Source organism: Halichoeres trimaculatus, unplaced genomic scaffold, assembly GCF_033239565.1.
Source record: "Halichoeres trimaculatus isolate MK-OKI-2021-1 unplaced genomic scaffold, fHalTri1.1 fHalTri1_scaffold_6, whole genome shotgun sequence".
Taxonomy (NCBI): Eukaryota; Metazoa; Chordata; class Actinopteri; order Labriformes; family Labridae; genus Halichoeres; species Halichoeres trimaculatus.
This window is the reverse complement of record NW_027437184.1, coordinates 1,879,395-1,900,015: the sequence shown is the minus strand read 5'-3', so window position 1 is coordinate 1,900,015 and position 20,621 is coordinate 1,879,395. Positions and strand designations below refer to the sequence as shown.

Here is a 20,621-nt window from a genome sequence, read left to right as displayed (position 1 = left end):
GAATCATCGACATTGGCAACCCCACCCTCCCTCCCCCTCCTCTCCACACATCCCAAATGCCAATGCTGGATCGATACCTCGGCCCCATTTGCAATTCATTATTAGCTGCTTATTTGAGGCGACTCTGTTTACAGTCTAGTTATCAATATCAACATCGCGCAGGTGTCCACGCTCCTGCACAAACACGACGGCCTGGATCACCGCTCGTTGGCTAAATAGCACCAACCTCCAGAGAGGTCAAGGTTAACCAGGCCTCCAAAAGAAATCACCCAGTGAGCCAGCCAGTGAGCATGAGCGCCCATTTCACCCGCACAGATGCGTGAGCGCTCCAGCTGAAAGGTGACAGCGAGCGGCGGGCCAGATCACTTCCGACAGCTCATTTCAAATGCCATTGGTAAAGGTCAGCATTTACATGTCTAATTTGCGTCTGCCGGCTTGAGCGCTGGCGGATTATTCCCCGCCATCACTCAAATCATTAGCACATTTAGGATGGCTGCTGTTGCAGAATTGAAATGTAGCAGCACGCACACACACACACACACACACACACACACACACACTGAGGAGGGGAACAGCTCCACACTTTGATTTATGACACCTTTAGGAGCTCTGGATGACAGCAGCTGTATTTAGCGTAGCGTCGCACAGACTCCAGGATTGGAAAACGAGCGTTGTAACATCACACATTCAAAGATTTTGAGCCCATTTAGATTTTAATGTAAGTTTTATGAGATTGTTCTTGACTTCAGCTCCACAGGGCATTTTAGTATTCTCTGCAGCTCTGATCATAACGTCCAGCAGCTATGAGGAAATCAATCCCAGGATACAGTTTGAGGGACCGAACCCATGGGTTGACATTGCCGAGCTTTTAGACAAGCATCAGCTTTATTTAAAGCTCCTGTGGGGATTCTGCACCTGGAAACAAACAGCGTGAAAGTCACGCTGATGTCTTGATTTCACCTCAAAAAGCAAACCAGAGAGTTAGTGATAAGACCGACCATTCCTGTCCCATCGTCTTTGGTTTTCTAGTTTAGGGGTCTGCAACTTTTGCTTTCAAAGGAGCCAATTTGCCTCAGCTCTATGGATCAAAGTCATTCAGGAGCCACAAAATCTACTTTATCTTCACAATAAAGACAATAAAGTGTATAAAATTCTATTCATAGTTAAAATCTACTGAATAATTGTCTACAAAACTCAATTTTTAAATGTATTTTATAAGTCAATTTTGTATGTGATGTCTTAGTTTATTATATTTTAAAGGAATTCTAAATAATTAAAAATTTCCAGTATTTGTGAAAAATAAAATAAAATTTGGAATACATTTTGTTTTTTAATTTCAAACATTGAATAATTTTCCAAAAGTATGTTATATTTCAAAATAATAAATAAAAATTGCAAAACCTTCAATTTTTTGAATTTTTCAAAATTTGCAAAAATTTCAAAAATATTAAGAATTTAAAGAAAATAATCATTTTGGAATTTCAAAGATAAGAAAAAAAATATAAAAAAATGTTATATTAAAATTTTCAACATTTGCAAAAATTTCAAAAATATTTGGAATTTAAATTTTAACCATTTTGGAATTTTAAAGTTAAGAAAGTTATGAAAAATGTGATATTTAAATTTTCAAAAATTGCTAAAATAAAAAAAAATGGAATTTAAAAAAATAATTTTTGAATTGCTAAGATTGGAATTAATATATATATATATAAAATAAAAATAAAATAAAAATTTCAACAATTTTTGGAATTTAAAAAAATAATCATTTTGGAATTTTAAAGATTAGAAAAAAAATTAAAGAATGTTTTATTTTTAAAAAGTTCCCAAAAATTTGTGAATTTTTATTTTTTTATTTTTTTCAAAAATTTGAAAGAAGTGTTTGAATTTTCTTAAATTTGCAAACACATATCAGAGTTTCACCAAATCCACAGTGTCTAGTCCGTCTCTGTTTCGTTAACATCCAGCAGCTGTTTTGTCAGGACTACCTTTTGCGTGTTTAATACTAAATCAAAGAATTTCCACAACTGTTTTTGTCTTTCTTAAATTTTAAAAACCTCTAGCCTGTGGACTTTAGGCCTTGCTCTGCTTCATACTGTAAAAATCAGCCATTTAATTTCACTTTTGTGCCTAACTTCCTGTCTTTAATCTGCTCTGTACTGATCGATACATCCTGCTCCAGCATCAGAAAAAAAAAAGTTTACTTTTCACCAACTCCTGAGTATTATCCTGTAAAAAAAGACACTAAAAGAAAATAGACGTTGAATATTGCAAAGTGAAGCTTGTCACTAAAACCTGCACTGACTCATCTCTGATTCTTGGTGTGGAATAAAAGCCCAGGATAATAAAACCAGTAAAACGTCCTGATAACCAAACAGAAATGATTTCATCCCCAGCCACGAGATTAATCAGATAATTTACCAGCTCTCCAGGGGATATTTAATGACTCTGTGAAGGTGAACAAACTCTGCTACAGTACAGCCCTTTTTCTCCTTCTTCTCTCTTTCCAATTACTGCAGATGAAGCTGAGTTAGTGCTGTTTACAGCTGCTGTTCAGGACACAATCAGGATCTCACTCCTGGGTTTGACATGCCACAAACTTTGAGCTCAGTCCAATTAATGAAAACAACAGCAGAATTTCTGGAGCCACACAAGGTGAAATCTGCAGTCTCTGAATTAGAGCTGATGGGAAAAGTTTCCCTCCTGTAGCCGACAGAGGGACATCTTAACCTCTGAAACAACAGGCGTCGCGTCCAGCGGACTGAGCCGTCACAACAAAATATTTCAGCATGGTAGGATGAGTCACTTTAATCACTCTGAGGAAGTTATTCCTGCTGCTTTTACCAGCTCTGGATCCAGTCAAAAAGGGTTTTCTCTGAGTCACATGCTGCGATCAGAGAAAACATGTCTGAAAATGAGCTTTAGACAATAAGAGAAACTTACTTTGCTGTGTGCAGCTTTGTTTAGTAGTTACGGATTGTTTTAAAACTGTTCACCTGTTAAAAGTCAGGAAAAACGTGCCTCACTGTTTTTTTCATGCCTCCATCAAACTCATATCATAAAAACCTCCAGTCAGTCTTGGGCCCTTTTTCCCAGTAGTATATAAATCTAAATATTTAACACCTGATAAATGATAATTGCACATGGTATGGTACAAGGGTCTTCAACCTGCGGCTCTTTGACTCCTTTGCAGTGGCTCCTTGTAGTTTTAAAAAAAAATTATAGAAATAATGATTTTTTATTCAATTTAAACAGAGGGTATTGATGATTAATGACACCAACACTAAATAAAATCATGCGTTAACTAAATATGCATCAAATTTTGTTGTAAAGGTTTCAATTTTGAGGATTTTTTGCCCTTTTTTTATATTTTTGTATTTTTTTCAATATTTGACATTTTTTCAAATTTAGAAAAAAAAATGTCAATTTTTTAAGATTTTGCAAATTTTTGTAATTTTTTTTTGCAAAAGTCCATTTTTTAAAATGAAGTAACTGCAAAGTATATACAAACCCTTTAAAAAAAAGCAAACTTTTGGAATTCATAAAATTGTTTTTTTTTTGTTTGTTTGTTTTTTTTAAAAAAGCAAAATTTAGAAATCACAATTTTATTTTATTTTTTATTTTTTTGCAAATTTTTGAAACTTGCATAATTTCTTTTTTATCTGTTTTAAACAGGGGGTCAATTTTTTATTTTTATTTTATTTATTTTTTTGTTAAATGGTGCCACTTATTAAGATTTCATAAATTTAGTAAATTAATGAAATTCATGTCAGTACAAATTGTTTTGTTTTTAAAAATATTTGCAAATTTATCAAAATATTACACATAACATGCACAATGAAATATATTTTCTTAGTTTTCAAACACAAACAGTGACTGGGTTACAGTAATTTCAGTCCGGCCAAGATCAATAAAGTGCTGGAGCCATTAACAGTCGATAAAAGAGTCACATTAAACAGCCACTCGTCCAGATTTTGTAGAGTTTGGAAACTGGCCTAGTGAGATGCAAGAAGAAATAATTACTCTACAAGAATTGAAATTGAATTGAAAAGAAAATAAGAGACTAAATTTTATTTGCTAGGATGTCAGGAATTGAAACAAAACTTTTCAGAAAAAAGAGGACTTGGATACAAGACAGCCGAAAGATATCTTTAAATCACCACAACAATCAGACGTGAGAAACATTTCTACCAGGTGTATTAATTTTTTTTAAGTTTGACCACGGCCCATCTGGAATGGCTGGGGAGATGGATTTTTTTTTACCTATACTGCCACCAGCCACCAGGGGGAGCAGTTTTTGCAACCTCACTTTGAGCCGAGCAAGCGGACGTCCATTTTTTTATCAATGGTCATGATGCAATGTGGGTCATTTTCACTTCTTCTTCTCGTATCCATAGCAACAGCAGCAACAACAACAGCAGTCACCTTAATTTGTGTATTGGTGCTGGTACTGACCCACCACCAGAAACTTCACCCTTTTATTTGCCAACTTCCTCAACAATCAAAAGCGAGAACGTGAAGAAATTGGAAATTTAGTTTCACTATTTCACAGCTAGGACTTCCTGTACTCAAAAGACCAAGATACCTTGCAAACAGAACATGAGCAGAACACATAAATGTTCCTTTGGATGGAGATATCCAATCCAAAGGAACTTCATTTACATGACCAAATATTCGGGTTAGAAAAGAAAGAAAAGTTGACATTACTGACTTCCAACTGTGAGTTTTCACCACTTTTTTTATGTATGGTCTCAGGATGTGCAGCGTAAGCCAGGCTGACTTTGGTTAACAGATTTAGGCGTCCCTTAAAATCTTCAGCAAACCTCACTGCAGGATGTAAGTATCTCTGTGCAAAGTTTGTTGCTTTTTTTTTTCAAGAAATCTTCAAAACTGGTGCACTTACTCTCACTCTTTATGTTTGGTCTAATTTTTGATGTTTACCTTCAACAAGTCTCTGTAAATACTAGAGCAGAAACGTCTTAAACTGGTACAAATCATGGCCAAACTAAGCGCAGAGCCAGCTTGTTAAAGTGATGCAGTAAATTTATTCTGCTGTGTTATGTTTGGACAGAATGACTCTGAACAAAACGCTCTGATTTAGCTCACTCGATGAAACAACACAGACTTTATTGTCCGCGGTGGCGAGGAGCGTTTTTCACTTTGTGTTAAAGCTACGTGAAGGTGTCTCATATTCAGACACGGCTTTAAAAAGAGTTTTCACCCCGTTAAGAGTCACATCACGCTCCTCAGAGGTCTTAACACCATCACTGAGAGGCGCTCTGGCTAACCCTGTTTCTGTCTCCTCAGGTGAGAAGCCATTCGAGTGCAAGCTGTGCCACCAGCGATCCAGGGACTACTCGGCCATGATCAAGCACCTGCGCACCCACAACGGCGCCTCGCCCTACCAATGCACCATCTGCCTGGAGTACTGCCCCAGCCTGTCAGCCATGCAGAAGCACATGAAAGGCCACAAGCCCGAAGACATCCCTCCAGACTGGCGCATAGAGAAGACCTACCTGTACCTCTGCTACGTCTGAGGCCCCGAGAGCGAATGAAGAGGGGGGAGTTTCCAGGTGAGGGCGGGGGAGGGTTTGAGAGGGGAAGGAGGTGGAGTAAAATTAGCAAAGAGGGGAGGAGTGAGTGTTGACCATCGAGGAGTGTCAACGGCAAGAGACTGGAAAGCAAAAGGGTTTGTTTTCTCTTTTTTCTGTTCATGCAAAGGCGGCAACGACCGACTGACGGAGTGGAAAGGGTGGTGATGGGACAAAGTGCTAAGAAGAGGAAGACTTGGACATTGTTCGGATTCATCGGGTCATTCACTACATCGGCAACTGTGTTTATGTTTCAGGTCATTTTCATGCAAGAAAGCTGCACGAAAGTGACTTCCTGGATGCTGCTGCGAGGAAAGGGGGCGCAGATTCTCAAGGGCTATCCGAACAAAATCAACTCAACCTTTCACTCCATGTTGGGTTTCCCAAACGGGAGGTTTGGCGTCTTCTTCTTCTTCTTCTTCTTCTTCTTTGGTTTGTTTACACTGATTTCGTTTTTTTCGGATCACATGAGGAAAATGTGAAATTCGAGCTTCAGTTCAGGCCTTGAAGTAGTTGTGATTTCAACTTCTGGCTTTCAGAAGTTTCTCCAAATTGCCGTCGCTTCTTATTCACCAAGAAGACGTCGAGGTCTTGCCATTCCTTCCAGCCCGTCAGTCTCACATCTTCCCGGTTTATCTTGAGATCCCGGTCTCATCCGGAGCAGCGATAGCCCCTGAGAATCAGCAGCCCAGTCGGTATGCAGTAGATCGAACAGTTGAACTGGATGAACGGGAGCACTAAGAAACTGCAAACCAAGCGTGTGTTTGGTTGGAAGTTGGGGGGTGGGCTCGGGGGGGCGATACTAGTGCTGCTTTTTTCGTTGGAGTCTCCCCGGTTTCTCAGCAGTCTTCCTGGTTCTGCATCTGTCAGATGAGGGCTGGCGAAAGTCGGGTCACCACTGGCCACCCACGGTTCTCGGCAGAGAGCCAAAGGCTAACAAGCGTCACTTTTTCACGGTATATTTTGTAAGCTCTGCGTCATAGTTTATCACGGCTTGATTGCACAGGTAAAAACGTCTCACGACAACAGTCTCTGTTTGATGTCTTCAAGTTATATCTCTTCATTACATCATTACTCACTATTACAGTACGCCACATTAAACCCAGCCTACTCAGCAATAGATTACTGGACTGCTTATACCCATGTACATTAACCTGTCGACTATCACACACTAATAATGGACTACACAAACTGACACACACACAGAAACGCTCTGACCACAGCAGACCTGTCCGTTCACCACAGGGATGGAGACAAAACGGGGAAATCGCTGCTTTCCGTGGGGAGTCCTGTGACTTCAACTGCTCGTAGTGAATGTTGAAGACATGTGGGGAATGCCTTAGCTGCGCGCCTCCAGGCGAAGGAGGCGCGGCTGGTTGAAGACTGTTAACGGCATCAAAAATATGAATGTGAAAGACTGTGAGCCGGGTTCAAACTGCGCTGTGTAAGACGCAACGTCAAGCTAACGCTGCTTCTTCCGACGCAAGTCAAACTCCCGAGGCGTTCAGCTCAACATTTACGCATGGCGGCTGTTTTCTGCTAACGTTAAGCTCGAGCGGGGAAGTTTTAAGACAGTTAAACTCTTATACTGTTTGGTTCAAGGTTATAAATTCAGCGACACATCTGTAAACCCTACATCTAGAGTTAGCCTACAGCTAGTGTTAGCATCCCGCAACCTTTCATGATTTAAAAAAAAAAGAAAAAGAAGCTAACATTTGCTCAAAAATGTCATACCTCATGTTGACACATTTATTTTAGCCCAGGAATCAAACCTTGTTTTTGTCCCATAAATATTATGTTTAAAATCAACATAAATCCAGTTTTAGTTCAAAGCCTGTGAAGCTTTGTGATGATTTTTTAATTTTCTGCTTAACAACTAAAAAGAAGACTGAGAAAATCATGAAAACAACAATTTTTTAAACTATTAAGCTTCAGTGAGATTATAGCTAGTGTTAGCATTCCACAACAGCTATCGCTATAGCTTAACTTTAATACTGTTCCTCAAAATAACATGTTCAAAATGTTATAGCTCATGTTTGTCAAAGTCATACAAGCCCAAGGAAAAAAAAGTGGACTCATCGTTTAATTTTTTTGTTTAAATTTAAATGAAAACCAAATTTAGCTAAAAGGTTGGAAAGCTAAATGGCTGGTAAAAATGCTAATTCGCTCTATTCAAGGTTACACATAAAAAGAGGGCATTGGTATTGTGATATATTTTCATTTACTGCTTTTAAATTTAAAGGAGAATTTTGGAAGATTATGTAAAGTAAAGAATCTGTGAACCATAAAGATAAAGTTAGATTATAGTTAGTGTTCGTATCAAACGACAGCTACTGCTAGCTTAACTTTTGATAATGTCCCTCAAAAATAAGTGTCCAAAAAGTGATGCTAAAATGTTATAGCTCATGTTTTACAAAATTTATTCAAGCCCAAGAAAAAGAAACATGGACTTATCTTTCAATTTTTTGTTTGAATCGAGACAAATACCCATTTAAGCTAAAGGCTAAAAAGCTAAATGGGTGTAAAAATGCCAAACTCCCTAATTTTCATTTTCTGCTTTAAAATTTAAAGAAGACTGGCTGAAAATTATGTTAAGTTTATCATTCATTAACTATTAATCTTAAGTTAGATTATAGCTAGCGTTAGCATCTCACAACAGCTATGGCTATGTTACCTTATGATAATGTTCCTAAAAATAAAGTGTTCAAAAAGTTACTCCAAAATGTCATAGCTCATGTTAGACAAATTTACACAAGCCCAAGAAAAGAAAACATGGACTTATCTTTTAGTTTTATTTGTCAAAATTCCAACAGATACCTATTTGAGCCAGAAAGCTAAAAAAAAAAAAAAAGGTAAATATCTGTCAAAATGCTAAACTGCTATATTTGAGGTTACAGATAATGAAAGAGCACAGGTATTGTGGCATATTTTCATTTTCTGCTTTTAAATTCAAAGGAGACTGATGGAAAAATATGAAAGTAAAACATTTGTGAACCATTAAGCCACATTTAGCCTTCAGCTAGTGTTAGCATTAGACAACAGCTACTATTAGCTTACCTTTCTCAAAAAAGGAGAGGCAAAACTTTAAAATTAAGTGGACCTATCTTTCAATTTTTTTGTTTCAATTTCAACGAATGCTAATTTGAGCTAGAAGGCTGGAAAGCTAAAGGGCTGTCAAAATGCTAAACCGCTCTTTTCAAGTTTAAAGATGAAAAAATGGCACAGTTATTGTTTCATATTTTCATTTTCTGATTTTAAATTTAAAGAAGACTGGCAGAAAATTATGTAAAGTAAAAAATGTGTGAACCATCAAGCTACATTTAGACTACAACTAGTGGTAGCATTCCACTACGGCTACTGTTAGCTTACCTTTCTCAAAAAAGAGGAGGCAACATGTTGCTCCAGAATATCATAGCTCATGTTTGACTGATAAATTCAAGCCTGGGGATCAAACTTTGGACTTTTCTTTTAGTTTTATGTTTAAAAATTGATTTATGACCTTTTTTTAGCAAAAGGGCTGTTGGATGCTAACATTGGCTGTCTTTTAAAAGTAGTTAACAGGCATTCGAAAATGTTTCTCTCTTACAGATTGGATAGTTATCCCTTTTTGTTTGAGGTTATTCATTTTTTCTACATGCTAAGCTATCACGAGGCTGTAAAGTTATTGTTTTTCAAAATGTCTGCTTTACCTTGCTAGCATAAACAGTGGGAAGGCGTTTTGACTGAGTTGAAGCTTCTCGTCTTGAATGTAGCATGAGAGGAAAGCAGCCGCCATGTGAAAACAGTGACACGGTTGTGTTGTTTCCAGTATAAGTTAGCGAGCTAATGCTAACAGACATTTAAAGGGCAATTCACATGTGAAAATGTTAAACGTGGCGTAGCATTTTCTGCAAACACCACCGCAGCATTAGCTCCGTTTCTCTTACACAGCCGCAGCTCTCACGGTTGAACCTCGAGCTTTATTAGCATCACTGCATCGTCACAGCGTTAACGGGATGATCACTGATCCAAACAGCCGGTTGGAGAAAAAAACAAAAGGGGGAAATCACTGTTAGGACGAGACACGGCCCAGCAGCTCAGGGGGCGACCAGTAAGACGACAGAATAAATCAACTCTTCCTCTGTGGTTTTGTCCCTGCGCTTCGTCTCTCGTCTCCTGTTGTTCTTGTCGTCGTCCTTGTTGTTGTTGTTGTAATCGCTGTTGTTGTTGTTGTTATTATTGACCTTGAGTTTGATCTCAACACATCGTACTTGAATTACCTCGTTTCGTGACCTCATGTTGCTTGTGTATTTTTTAATTTTTCCCTTTTGTTTCATTTGTACACTTTTATTTTGTTGAGGAGTGTGTGTGGGAGGAGATGCATTGCACAACACGATGAAGCAATGTGTACGCAGAGAAAAAAATATAAGTGCCACGGTGAAGAGATTTTTTTTGTTTGTTTTTCTAATGCTGTGTATTTCTTTGTGCATTATTTGTTACCAAACTTGGTATTATTAACCCCGCTTGTTAATGAGCCGGAAGGTTTGGTCATGTATAAAAGCTACCTCTAAGTTGTTTTTCATTTTTTGGCAAAAGCACATTTTGTGTGTGTTTGTGTTTTGCATTATTTCATCATTGCTACTTCATCTCATGCTTTTTTTTTTTTTTTTTTTTCAAAAGTTGATTTATGATTGTGTTTTTAAGCAAAGTGTATATAAAAGGGTAAGAGATAACAAACCTAGAGGTTGATAGGATTGGGAAAGTCATTCAAACTGATGTTTATTCTTCTCTTAAAGTCTCCCCCTGCGCCTCCGACAACAGACGAGCAGAGAAAAAAAAAGCAATTTTGAAGCCTTAAGTGACGAGGAAGAGGGATGCGGCAGATAAGAGGAAGTACTATTGCTTTTTAAGAGGGTTTAAAAACAAGATTAAACTTGAAAATATGTGAATAGAAGTGTAGTTTTGTAATGTGAAAAAAAAAAAAAAAAGAAAGGTTCATGAGAAAGCGCTGAGCCGCCCAGTGACAGGTCATATTTGCAGTGATGCAGAGTGCGTTGGACAATTGGAAACTGCAAGTGGTAATCAGAAAAAAAAGAGAAAAAAAAAAGAAAAACCAGAAGGTTAAAAAGTGAGATTCTGGAGAAACGAGCGTATTCCTGAACAAGAGCCAACAGAGGCAATTTGATATATAAAAATTGTGATATTTTTGTATTCAGTGTCAGTCCTTTTTCCATTTGTGGAGGGTTACAGCAGGGCACAAATATTTGTATTTCTTTTTTTTTACCTGTTTTATTTTCTCTCTCTGGGTGTGAATCATTTTTGCCTTGCTCCTCTTTGATATTGTTGGACAAAAACGTGTGTGAACATATTGTAATAATAAGTGTTGCTTTCTGGATGTCAAATGCATTGTAGGTGAAGGACTAAATCTATCCGCCACAAATTTTACGAGTGTGTGTGTATGTGACAAAGCTGAAAAAAAACAACAGAAAAAAAAAAAAAGGTGATAAAACACGGGGACGGCAGGGGGACGCTGCCAAACCGACCAATTAGTACTCGTCATTCACGGTTTTTCAATCAAACTTGACTGTCGACATGTTTTTTGTTTTTGTATTTGAAAAAAAAAAAGAAGGGATGGCATGTCCCGCGGTGTCTTGCCATTTTATTCTCAAACACTGTGAGCTGAGGGGCTTTTCCACCCTCATGTAAAATCCACCCACGATAATATCCCCGTCACAGTCTGAACCACCACAATGCAAACGGATCAGTCACATGGTTCCCGTCATCGTCCTCTGAATGTTTTCTACTTTCTCGTGTGGGTGAATGAGTGAGTCAAAGAGTGTGTTACTGTGCGAGCGTGTGTGTGTGTGTGTGTGTTAGTGGAAAAATGCACTAATCAGATCAGATACAAAATAAAATATTCTATGCCACTTTTTTTCTCTATGTTGGAAAAAAATATATATATACATTGGCATCGTTATAGTTCTTCCCTCAGTGTTCCTCCGATGTTTCTGTACTATCTTTGTGCCTAAAATGGAATTTGTTCAACAAAAATATCCATCTATATCTGCTTAGTTTCTGTATTTTCAGAAGAAAATAAAAGTGGTGTCTTCAGCACACTAGGGATGTCATGACGCTCGAGAAATGACCACTCTTTTTTTTTTTAGTTAATCCTGAATGGAGCAGGGCTTTCTCTTCTTCAAGGACTGCAATAAACCCTCAGCGCTATCGGATTAGCAAAGGGATTTTGCTTTTTTTTTTTGTTTTGTAATTGGCACCCAGAAGCATTTATTTTGCAAAACAAAACTTGTGAGATTCTGTTTTCCTCCTTTTGTCAGCAACAGGTTTGCTAAGGAGAAGTTTTTAAAAAATAAGAAAGCAAACCTGCGTCTGTGCAGTCACATTTTTCTTAAAGTACTCCCCCTTTACTTCCTGTTTTTTTTTTTTCTCCGTGGCGTTGGGGTGGCGTTGGTCATGAGAGGAGTCATGGCATCCCTGGAGCTGGCACTCTGTGTTTTGGTGTGGTGTTTCTAGAACAAAAGTAGCCATTTCATGCAGTGTTGCAATGCATGTGCCATCGAGGTCTAGACTAAAAACTGTTTGAGTAACAAAGCACCAAGACATTGTATTTTTTTATATTAGCACTGAGGACCAATTGCCCTGTCGGACCAAGCGTAACGAAGCTTTTTCTGTAACGAAGCTTTTCTCTCTGTCTTTCCCTGGCTTGTCTGTGCTACTTCTCTCCTCCATTGTTGTGACAGCACAAGTGCCAGTCGAGTTGCTCTGTATTAAGAAAATAGTGTTTTTATTATGATTTGAATTGTTATAGTTTTTGTCTACCTCAGCACCTAATCTTAGCCTAATCTTAGAAGGTGCCCAATTATTATTTTTTATTTTCTTTATTTTTTCGTTCTCTTATTGTTGTCGGTTGTGTAAGTTTTTGAAGATTTGCATTAGAGCTTTGCAAAGGTCCTTTGTCTTTTCCAGCGACAACGTGCTACTTTTGTTTTTCTCCGTGGCAGTACGTTTCCTGTTGACTGTGCCACCAATCTATAGCCACCGTCTGTTGATATAGAGGTTGTTCTTTTTTTTGTTTCTTTCCATGTAGAATCAGACACCTCTCTTTGTAACATTTCAGTGTTCTCTGATGGAGTGTGAAAAAAAATAAAAAGGAAAAATAAAAGATTTAATGCTGCAGGTTCTCTTCTCCATGTTGTCACTAAAGTCAATGTTGTGCCTTTGATAGTGAAAATATAAAGAATATTTCTTTTTCTACATCCTACTAACAGTAGATTGTTTTTGTAGTGGATATTTTTTGTATTTTTATTTATGAGTCTCATAATAAAAATCAAATCATGATGTTCAGTTGTATACTTTCAATCTGCGGTTAGAAAAAAATAAAAATAATGGACTTCATGCTGTCTGTCTTAGCCCTCTTTCTGGCTCGCTATCTGCTTCCTGATTATTATTTCTTAAAAAAAAAAAAAAAAAAAAAAAAAAAAAAACGAAAGATCCCTCCATAAAAGTTATATCATGTTGTGTGTATTTTATGAGAAATTTAATTTGCTTAAAAGTAAAAAACAAACTTAAAGGAACAGTGTGTAGCGTTGAAAGATACTAGCGATCAGATCCTTCACCCCTCCCGTCTGTGAGGGGACGGTGGCCTGTAAGGACAAGAAGTTCCAGCAATGCATGATAAATGTAAACCACACAACAACCTTTCTTTTCTCACATTATATATGTTACTAACTTTTGTCCATTCTGGGCTTCCGTAGAAGAGCATGCTGACCTCCCAAGCTCATTGTAAGTCAACAAAAACTTCTGTTATTGTTGTAATTCTGGTGAAAACAAGATGATTCTGACATTATTCTGAAAAGTCTTTCATGTTTTCCTCGTTGGTTTTTCTAAATTCCACTAAATACTACAAACTGCTCCTTTAACAGTAGAAACTTTGATGAACCTGAAGCATCCTGACCCCCAGCAGCCCCAGAAGCATGACATTAAGTTTTACATTAGTTTCCATTTACAGCTACAGGGTTACACAACATTTTTGACAGAGTATTTTTGTCTAAGTTTCACAAACAGATTAAAATTTTCCCAGAACTTTATTTTCATAAGACACTCTGAATTAAAAAAAAAAAAATAGATAAAAAATAGAGAAAAAGGCTTTTTATATAAAATGAAAGACAGGATAACTCACCATGTCTCTCTGAACTATAAAATGCCACAGGACTAGAGAACACTGAAGACAAGTCTGCGTAGAGCAAGGGTCTGCAACCTACAGCTCTGGAAAAACAACACAATAAATGTAATAGTAGCTGCTTAAAAATATGTTATCAAATTCAAGTATCATTTAAAATGTTTAGAATTTTGGGGGATTTATTAAACTTTTTTTTCCATTTTTTTAAATTTTTTTTTTTTTTTTTTTGGATTTCAATAACTTTTTGAAATCTTTTAAAATTTAAATTTGTCATCTTTGATCATTTAAATCATTTTCATTTTCGTAGTTTTTGTAAATTTCTGAAATTCTAACAACTATGTAAATTTTTGCAAATTTTTTAAATCTCATTTTTTTATTGCAATTTTTTGAAAATGATTAAATTTTGCACATTTTCAAAATTGTATTTTTTATTTTTTGAAAATGTCAGTTATTTAGTTTTTGCTAATTTTTTATATTTAATTTTTTTATTTTTTGAATTTCATTTTTTTTTTTTTTTTTTTTTTTGCAAGTTGCATTTTTTTTGAAAAATGTATTTCTTGAAAATATTTTTTGATAAAATACTTTAAATTTATCAAAACAAAAACAATCTAAGACATCCCATGTACAGTTGTATAAATTCCAAAATATTCTTCTTTAGATAATTATTCTCAATATTTTAACTATGTATAGAGTTTTATCCACTTTTTTCCCCTGAAGATAAAGTAGATTTTGTGGCTCCTGAATGACTTGAATCCAGGTGAGCTGAGGAAAAATGGCTCCTATGAAAGTAAAGGTTGAAGACCCCTTGCATGGACCAACAGGAAGAAGAAAAAAAGCTTTTTTGAGCTCAACAGTTTGCACTTTTTGAGTTTGCATTTTGTACAAATTTAACTCCAAATTACAACATATAACAAATAAATGAATTAGGGTCAGTATTTTTTACTTGCCCTCATTACCTCAAGGTCACACAAAATTTTCCTCCAGCACTTTAAATCTCCATTATCAGGGTGACCATACGTCCTCCTCTGCACGGACATGTCCTCTTTTTGGTTGTAAAATTATACCCTGGGGGGGTTTTGTCAAATAAAATTCACTGAAACGTCCGGGTTTAGCTCAGCTTGTTCCACAGACCATTAATATTTATAATGAAGCTGCAGTGGGCCGCTGGCTTCATCCTGATGTCTCCACCTGTACAGAAAACACGCTCTGACTGCCAGCTCTCATTTCCTCCTCTATTATTTCTGAGCCAAGGATGGACAACCGCTCTGTTTCTTTGTTTACCAAAATAAACACCCACTGGAAAATAGCTTTATTTTTTTTGAGCCATTTATAGTTTTGCACATAAAGGCATCAGACAAAGTTGATATTAGAAGTCATCTCCCATCCTGATTCTGATTGTATTAGTGCACCAAGAAGAAGAAGAAGAAGAAGAAGCAGAGAGTTCCTGCACCTTGTGTGAGGCTGATAGAAATTCAACAGGTTTCCTACAGACGGCTTTCAGTAACCTCCTCTGCCCTCACCGCTGTACGACATGAGGAGTGCCAGCCAGGCCAAACAGAGCGCGCTCATTGTTTTTCTGACAGGTGAGGTTCAGGAGAGAGCAGAGCCAAAAAATAAATAAATAAATAAAACTCAACTGCTAAACAACAAACACTGAGACAACGCGTCCAGAGCGAACTTTTTAGAGAGAAATGCAAAACTAAAAACACAAAAAAAGACTCATTTTTTTAAAAGAAGCTTGACTGAAGTGACACTGAGCCAATCACAGCCAGGCAGGGCCAACAGGGCGGGTTCACCTGTGACTGAGGCCTTTCTTAAAAACATGATGGCTGCTGGAGCTGTTTTCAGGAGAACAAGCAAAAGCACAAGGTGAGAAGACTGGAGAAGATGTTTTAACCAGGCAGGAGTAAACCTGGAGCTCTGACTTTAAGAGGACTCAGAGGGAACATGGACCACCTGGGACTCTGAGGGAGCTAGCTGCTAGCTGCAGGATGCTAGCAGCTTCTACACCTGATGGGAGATGTTTCAGTCACAGGAAGTTGGTTTCATCATATGTTGGAGGTAAGTGTTTTCTCCTTGATCACACTAAGTTTTAAGTATTTGTATGAGGTTTCTTATAATTTGCCTTATATTGAAAAATTGGTCTGCCAATGCTAGGCAGGGTAGCTACAGGTATCTGCAGGTTTCAGGAAGTCAAATTTAAGACTTTTAAGATCTTTTTAACTCCACCTTTAATGAAATTTCAGACCAAACACACTATAAATATAGGTGATGGTTGTAGGATCCTGCTGCTTACAATCCAAACTGATGTGGTCCAGACCAGGAGTTTCTGAACTTTACTAGGCCAAGGCTCCAAACAGCGTTAGCACCTGGCCAGGGGACCCCTTTGGAAACCAACAGACTTCAGAATATGAAAAGAAATGTCAACTTTAAGAATGTATTTTCTAATCTTTATTCACTTTTCAATGACTACTACATTTGTTTAGAATAGGAAGTTACTAACAAACAAAATCCAGACTCACGCATGTCGGTTGTTGCAAAAAGGAGAAGACATTCAGAGCTCTGTCAGCTGAGGTGGGTACTCCTTTCTCACATGGAGCCAGTAGTTAGACAGAGGAAGAGCCTCACAGCTCAGTTTAATTTATTATAGGTTTATAATTGGCGCAAACAGCCAGGTTGACGCAGATCATGACATCATCAGGCGGAAGTAGCAGCTGTCATACGATGTGCAGATAGGTATAGGGACGGGTACCAAATTAGGTACTTTCATAGGTACCAACCAAATTCCATCTATAGTACCCAGTACTGATTCACTTAAAATCAAACGGTATCATGTTTTGGTACCTAAACACATCTTTGTCACTGTGAGGGAGTGGAAGAGTAGGAAATTTTCCATACTGGACATGAACACATCATTACACGGTTATATAAAGAAGATTAGATGTGTGAAATAAAAAAATAATAATAAGATTTTATTATCAAAAAATTACTATTTTGGCCACATGAAAACACAAAAGTACTTAAAATCGGTCCCGTTGAGCACCCATACCCATTACCAGGTACTGAGCATCGGTGCCGTATCGTTATAAATGTAACAGGTACCAATACTTGAATTGATTTTTATTTCGGTCATGTCGACACACTTATACAACATCACACATTGTCAATAGATGATCACATTGTACATGTCCGAAAGGGAAGACGGGAGAAGCAGAGCTTATCTAGTCCCGTCCCCGTTTACTCAATATTTAGTCTCCTCTTTTTCACATTTCATCAGAGTAATATAAATTTTGATTCCATTTACAGAACTTTGGCGTAATTATTTATTGTCTTTTAGTGTCCATAGTTGATTTTAAATGTCCAATCCTGTTCTTCACGTACGGCCTGGTTCATGGGTCTTTCAATTTTGTTCCTGAATAGGTATAATTGGAAACATGTGAACCTAGCACTTTACATTATGTATGTTCAGGACAAGTGGGTACAAAATAAAAAAATGAAAATAAATAAAAAATAGAATAACATTAATCTAATTTTTTACCCTTTGTTGTCTCAGTCTTGCCTTTTAATGCATGAATTGCTTTGTGTCTGTTCTCATTTTGTGTGATAAGTTGTATGTCTCTTACTTTTGTTTTAGGCCTTTGATAACCATTCATTCTATGTATTTTCTTTTGTATTTAATTGTATCTTTACTGTTAATGATTACATTGTAGGCTGCCTATTTTAAAACTGGCCGGGGACCACAGCTGAAAATGAGCTGTGCAGACTAAAGCTGCCTCTTTTACTGCACAGTGAATTAAAGGGGACTGTCCACAAAACAATAAAAAAATATATAATTAAAATAATAAATACAAATGTAAATAAATAAATAAATAAATTATATTTTTTCTGTTCCCTCCAATTTTCTGAGGCCCCCCTTTTGCTCCCTGGCGGCCTCCCAGGGGGCCATGGCCCCCACTTTGAAAACCACTGGTCCCTCCAACCCTCAATAAATTTGCACTTACCCAGATTTGCAGAGCAGCTAGCACGTAGTTTACAATATATATCAGCAGCTAGTAAGAAAGTAGCCTTCCACATCTCCTTCTCAAAAAAAAAACAAAATATATTTATTTTTAAATTAATGTTAACCAGTCTTGCTCTGACAAAAATTAAAGACCTTTGAGTGAAATATTTAAGACCAGAATCTAACATTTTACTGAATTTAAGACATTTTAAGGCCTCACTTTTACAGATATATGAATTTAATAGTTTTTAAGACACCCTGTAACTAGAAGCTGTGTGTGTTTAAATAACTTCCTGCTTCATCTTGTGTTTTGTATCTGGTCGTGTGAAACTGCTTGACTCGACATGTTTGAATTTGTGAATTTCCTGGACTGGTTGTAGCTTCCAGCTGTCGCTCTCACTGGTTATATTTTGGTTCCCGTCTCTTGTTACTGAGAGGAAACCAGACGTTTGGGATTAGCATGCTAAAGCTAAGTTAGCCAGTCATCTGCTTTCCAGTAAAACTCCATCAGTTCCTTTTCCAGTAAACTTCACCTCTGGCTGGTGTGTGCACACACTCTTTATAATCTGGTTTACTCTTTGTAGATTCTGGATGTTATGTAGGCGGCTCAGGCCTTCAAAGAGCCAGACATCCTTAAAGCACAAAGTGATGCAAGAAAGTGAAAAAGCCGAGGACTAAACGCTGCCACTCACTCTCTGACAGTCTGCCGTGTGTTCCCACAAACGTTGGCGGCTGCAGCACGCCGCTGTCTGGCGCGGCAGCCTCGCCACCTGTCTGAGACGAGCTGATGGTAACGGCTCTTCAAGCCTGACTGCCCTTTGTCTGCGCTGCCTCTGGAGCCATGGAGGTCATAAACGCCATCATTAGATATGCAGGGCGTGAGCGCGTGGGCTCCTCTTCTGTCACACTTGCATGGCTGTCATTACAGAGGAAGTGAGCCGAGACGCTAAATGTTGGGGGTAGATTGACCTGAACAAGCTTTAGATGAGTCTTCCTGTGGCAGGCTGTCGCTCATGTTCATCTACCTGGTTGTGTTATCGCTGCTTTGGAAGGTGTGTTAACATGTGTTTCTGTTTCTTTGTTCAATCTCTCAGTAGTTAGTGACACAGGTCGTGTTTTTCTGCAGCGTGTCAGGGACAGACGACAAATACAGCAACACAAACTGAGCAGAAACAAGTTTATGGAGCTGTGTGTGTGTGTAAATGCATCCACAAATATGTAAACTGATCAACAAATATGCAGATATTCACAAAATATGTGCACATCCACAAATGTGTACCCAAATCCAGAAATGCAAAGACCAAGGGGTCTGCAAACTTTACTTTCATAAGAGCCGTTTTCCCTCAGCTCACCTGGATCAAAGTCATTCAGGAGCCACAAAATCTACTTTATCTTCACAATAAAGACAATAAGGTGTATACAATAAAGTGAAAAAAAAAAACTGGTGAATAATTATCTAAATAAAAAGTTTGTTTTTATAAAATTGTACATGTGATGTCTTAGTTTTTTAATTCTACAGAATTTGCAAATATTTTTATAGGGTTGAAAAATTGTTGTGTCATAACTGTCATAAATTTTCAAAATGTATAAAAAAATTTCAAGTTGCCTAAGAAATTAAAAATTCAAAAAATCAAAAATTCAAAAAAAGTGCAAAAATTCGCAAAACATCCCAAATTTTTTGAATTAAATTATGTAAAATAATATGTAATTTTAAAAAATTGTGGCATTTAAAAATGATGTAATAATTTTTTTTTTAAAATGTTTCAAAAATTAGATTTAAATATTTTGCAAAAAATTAGCAGAGATTACAAAATTTTTAAATAAAAAAAATTGCTAAATTTACAAAAAAAAAAAAGTTGTTGTTTTTTTTTATTTGGAAAAAAGTCAAAAACTTTAAATTAAAAAATTATGGAAAAAGTAAAAAAAAAAAACTGCAAAAATGTCAAACAAATTTTAAAGATTTTTTGCAAGATGTGATGCATATTAAGTTCAATAAGATGTTTTTGCATGATTGTAATAAGTGTCAGTGTCCGTAATTTTTAATACCCTCTGTAAAAAAAAAAAGAAAAAAAATCTTTATATATATATTTTTTTAAAGCTACACAGAGCCACTGCAAAGGATTAAAGTAATTAAGTAAAACTTATTTGTAGAGCGCTTTTCACAGATAAAAATCACAAAGTGCTGTACATAGATAGGTGCAATAAAACAAACTTAAAAGGGACTAAAAAATAAAAAACCAAAACCAAAAAAACAAACATCATTCAAAAGCAAGGAGCCACATGAGGCTCCAGAGCCACAGGTTGAAGACCCTTGGTGTAGACTGGTTTGTAAATAAATACCCAATCTTAAATGACTGAAAAGCCTGATTTTTATTTTTTTTCAAGAGCTGAAGATGCACAAAAAAACATTGTTACAACTGAGGCAGGTTTCTGATTGGCTGTCTGTGTACATGTGATTTTTGCTATAGTCCTGCCCTGTGAGTGATCTGCAAATGTGAAGAAAATATCCGTCTGAGAAGGCGTGTTAGTTTGCCCTGAGCTCAGGCTTACAGGCACAGCCTTTCAGGTTTTGGATTATTTTGCAGAGGTAGGTATTATTATCATTTTCCTTCCCCACAAAGATAGGCAACATTAAACTGGAATTAGAAACTCCAGATTTTACTTGCACCAGGTGAACAGTCCAGCCTCTTGGACTGCAGGGCGCTACAATAATCCAAAAGCGAGTGGTAACACTGTGACAGTACTTGTGCTCTTTCCACCTCTCATCATGGTGGTGTTGCATGATGAGATTTTAAAAACAGCAGAAGTGTGACACTGATTATTATTATTATTATTATTATTATTATTATTATTATTA

The 20,621-nt window shown here is 36.9% G+C and overlaps 1 protein-coding gene across 4 annotated transcripts in view; it reads left to right on the top strand.

Annotated features, from left to right (window-relative positions):
• Positions 1-12,841, top strand: part of zbtb16a (zinc finger and BTB domain containing 16a) — a 241,474-nt gene extending 228,633 nt beyond the window's left edge. For all 4 annotated transcript variants that reach the window (XM_074671823.1, XM_074671824.1, XM_074671825.1 and 1 more), the window contains exon 7: positions 5,305-12,841. In XM_074671823.1, coding sequence (XP_074527924.1) covers positions 5,305-5,534 — 230 coding nt within the window. In that variant the 3' untranslated portion in view covers positions 5,535-12,841. The remainder of the gene's footprint in view (positions 1-5,304) is intronic.
• Positions 12,842-20,621: the final 7,780 nt, after the last annotated feature.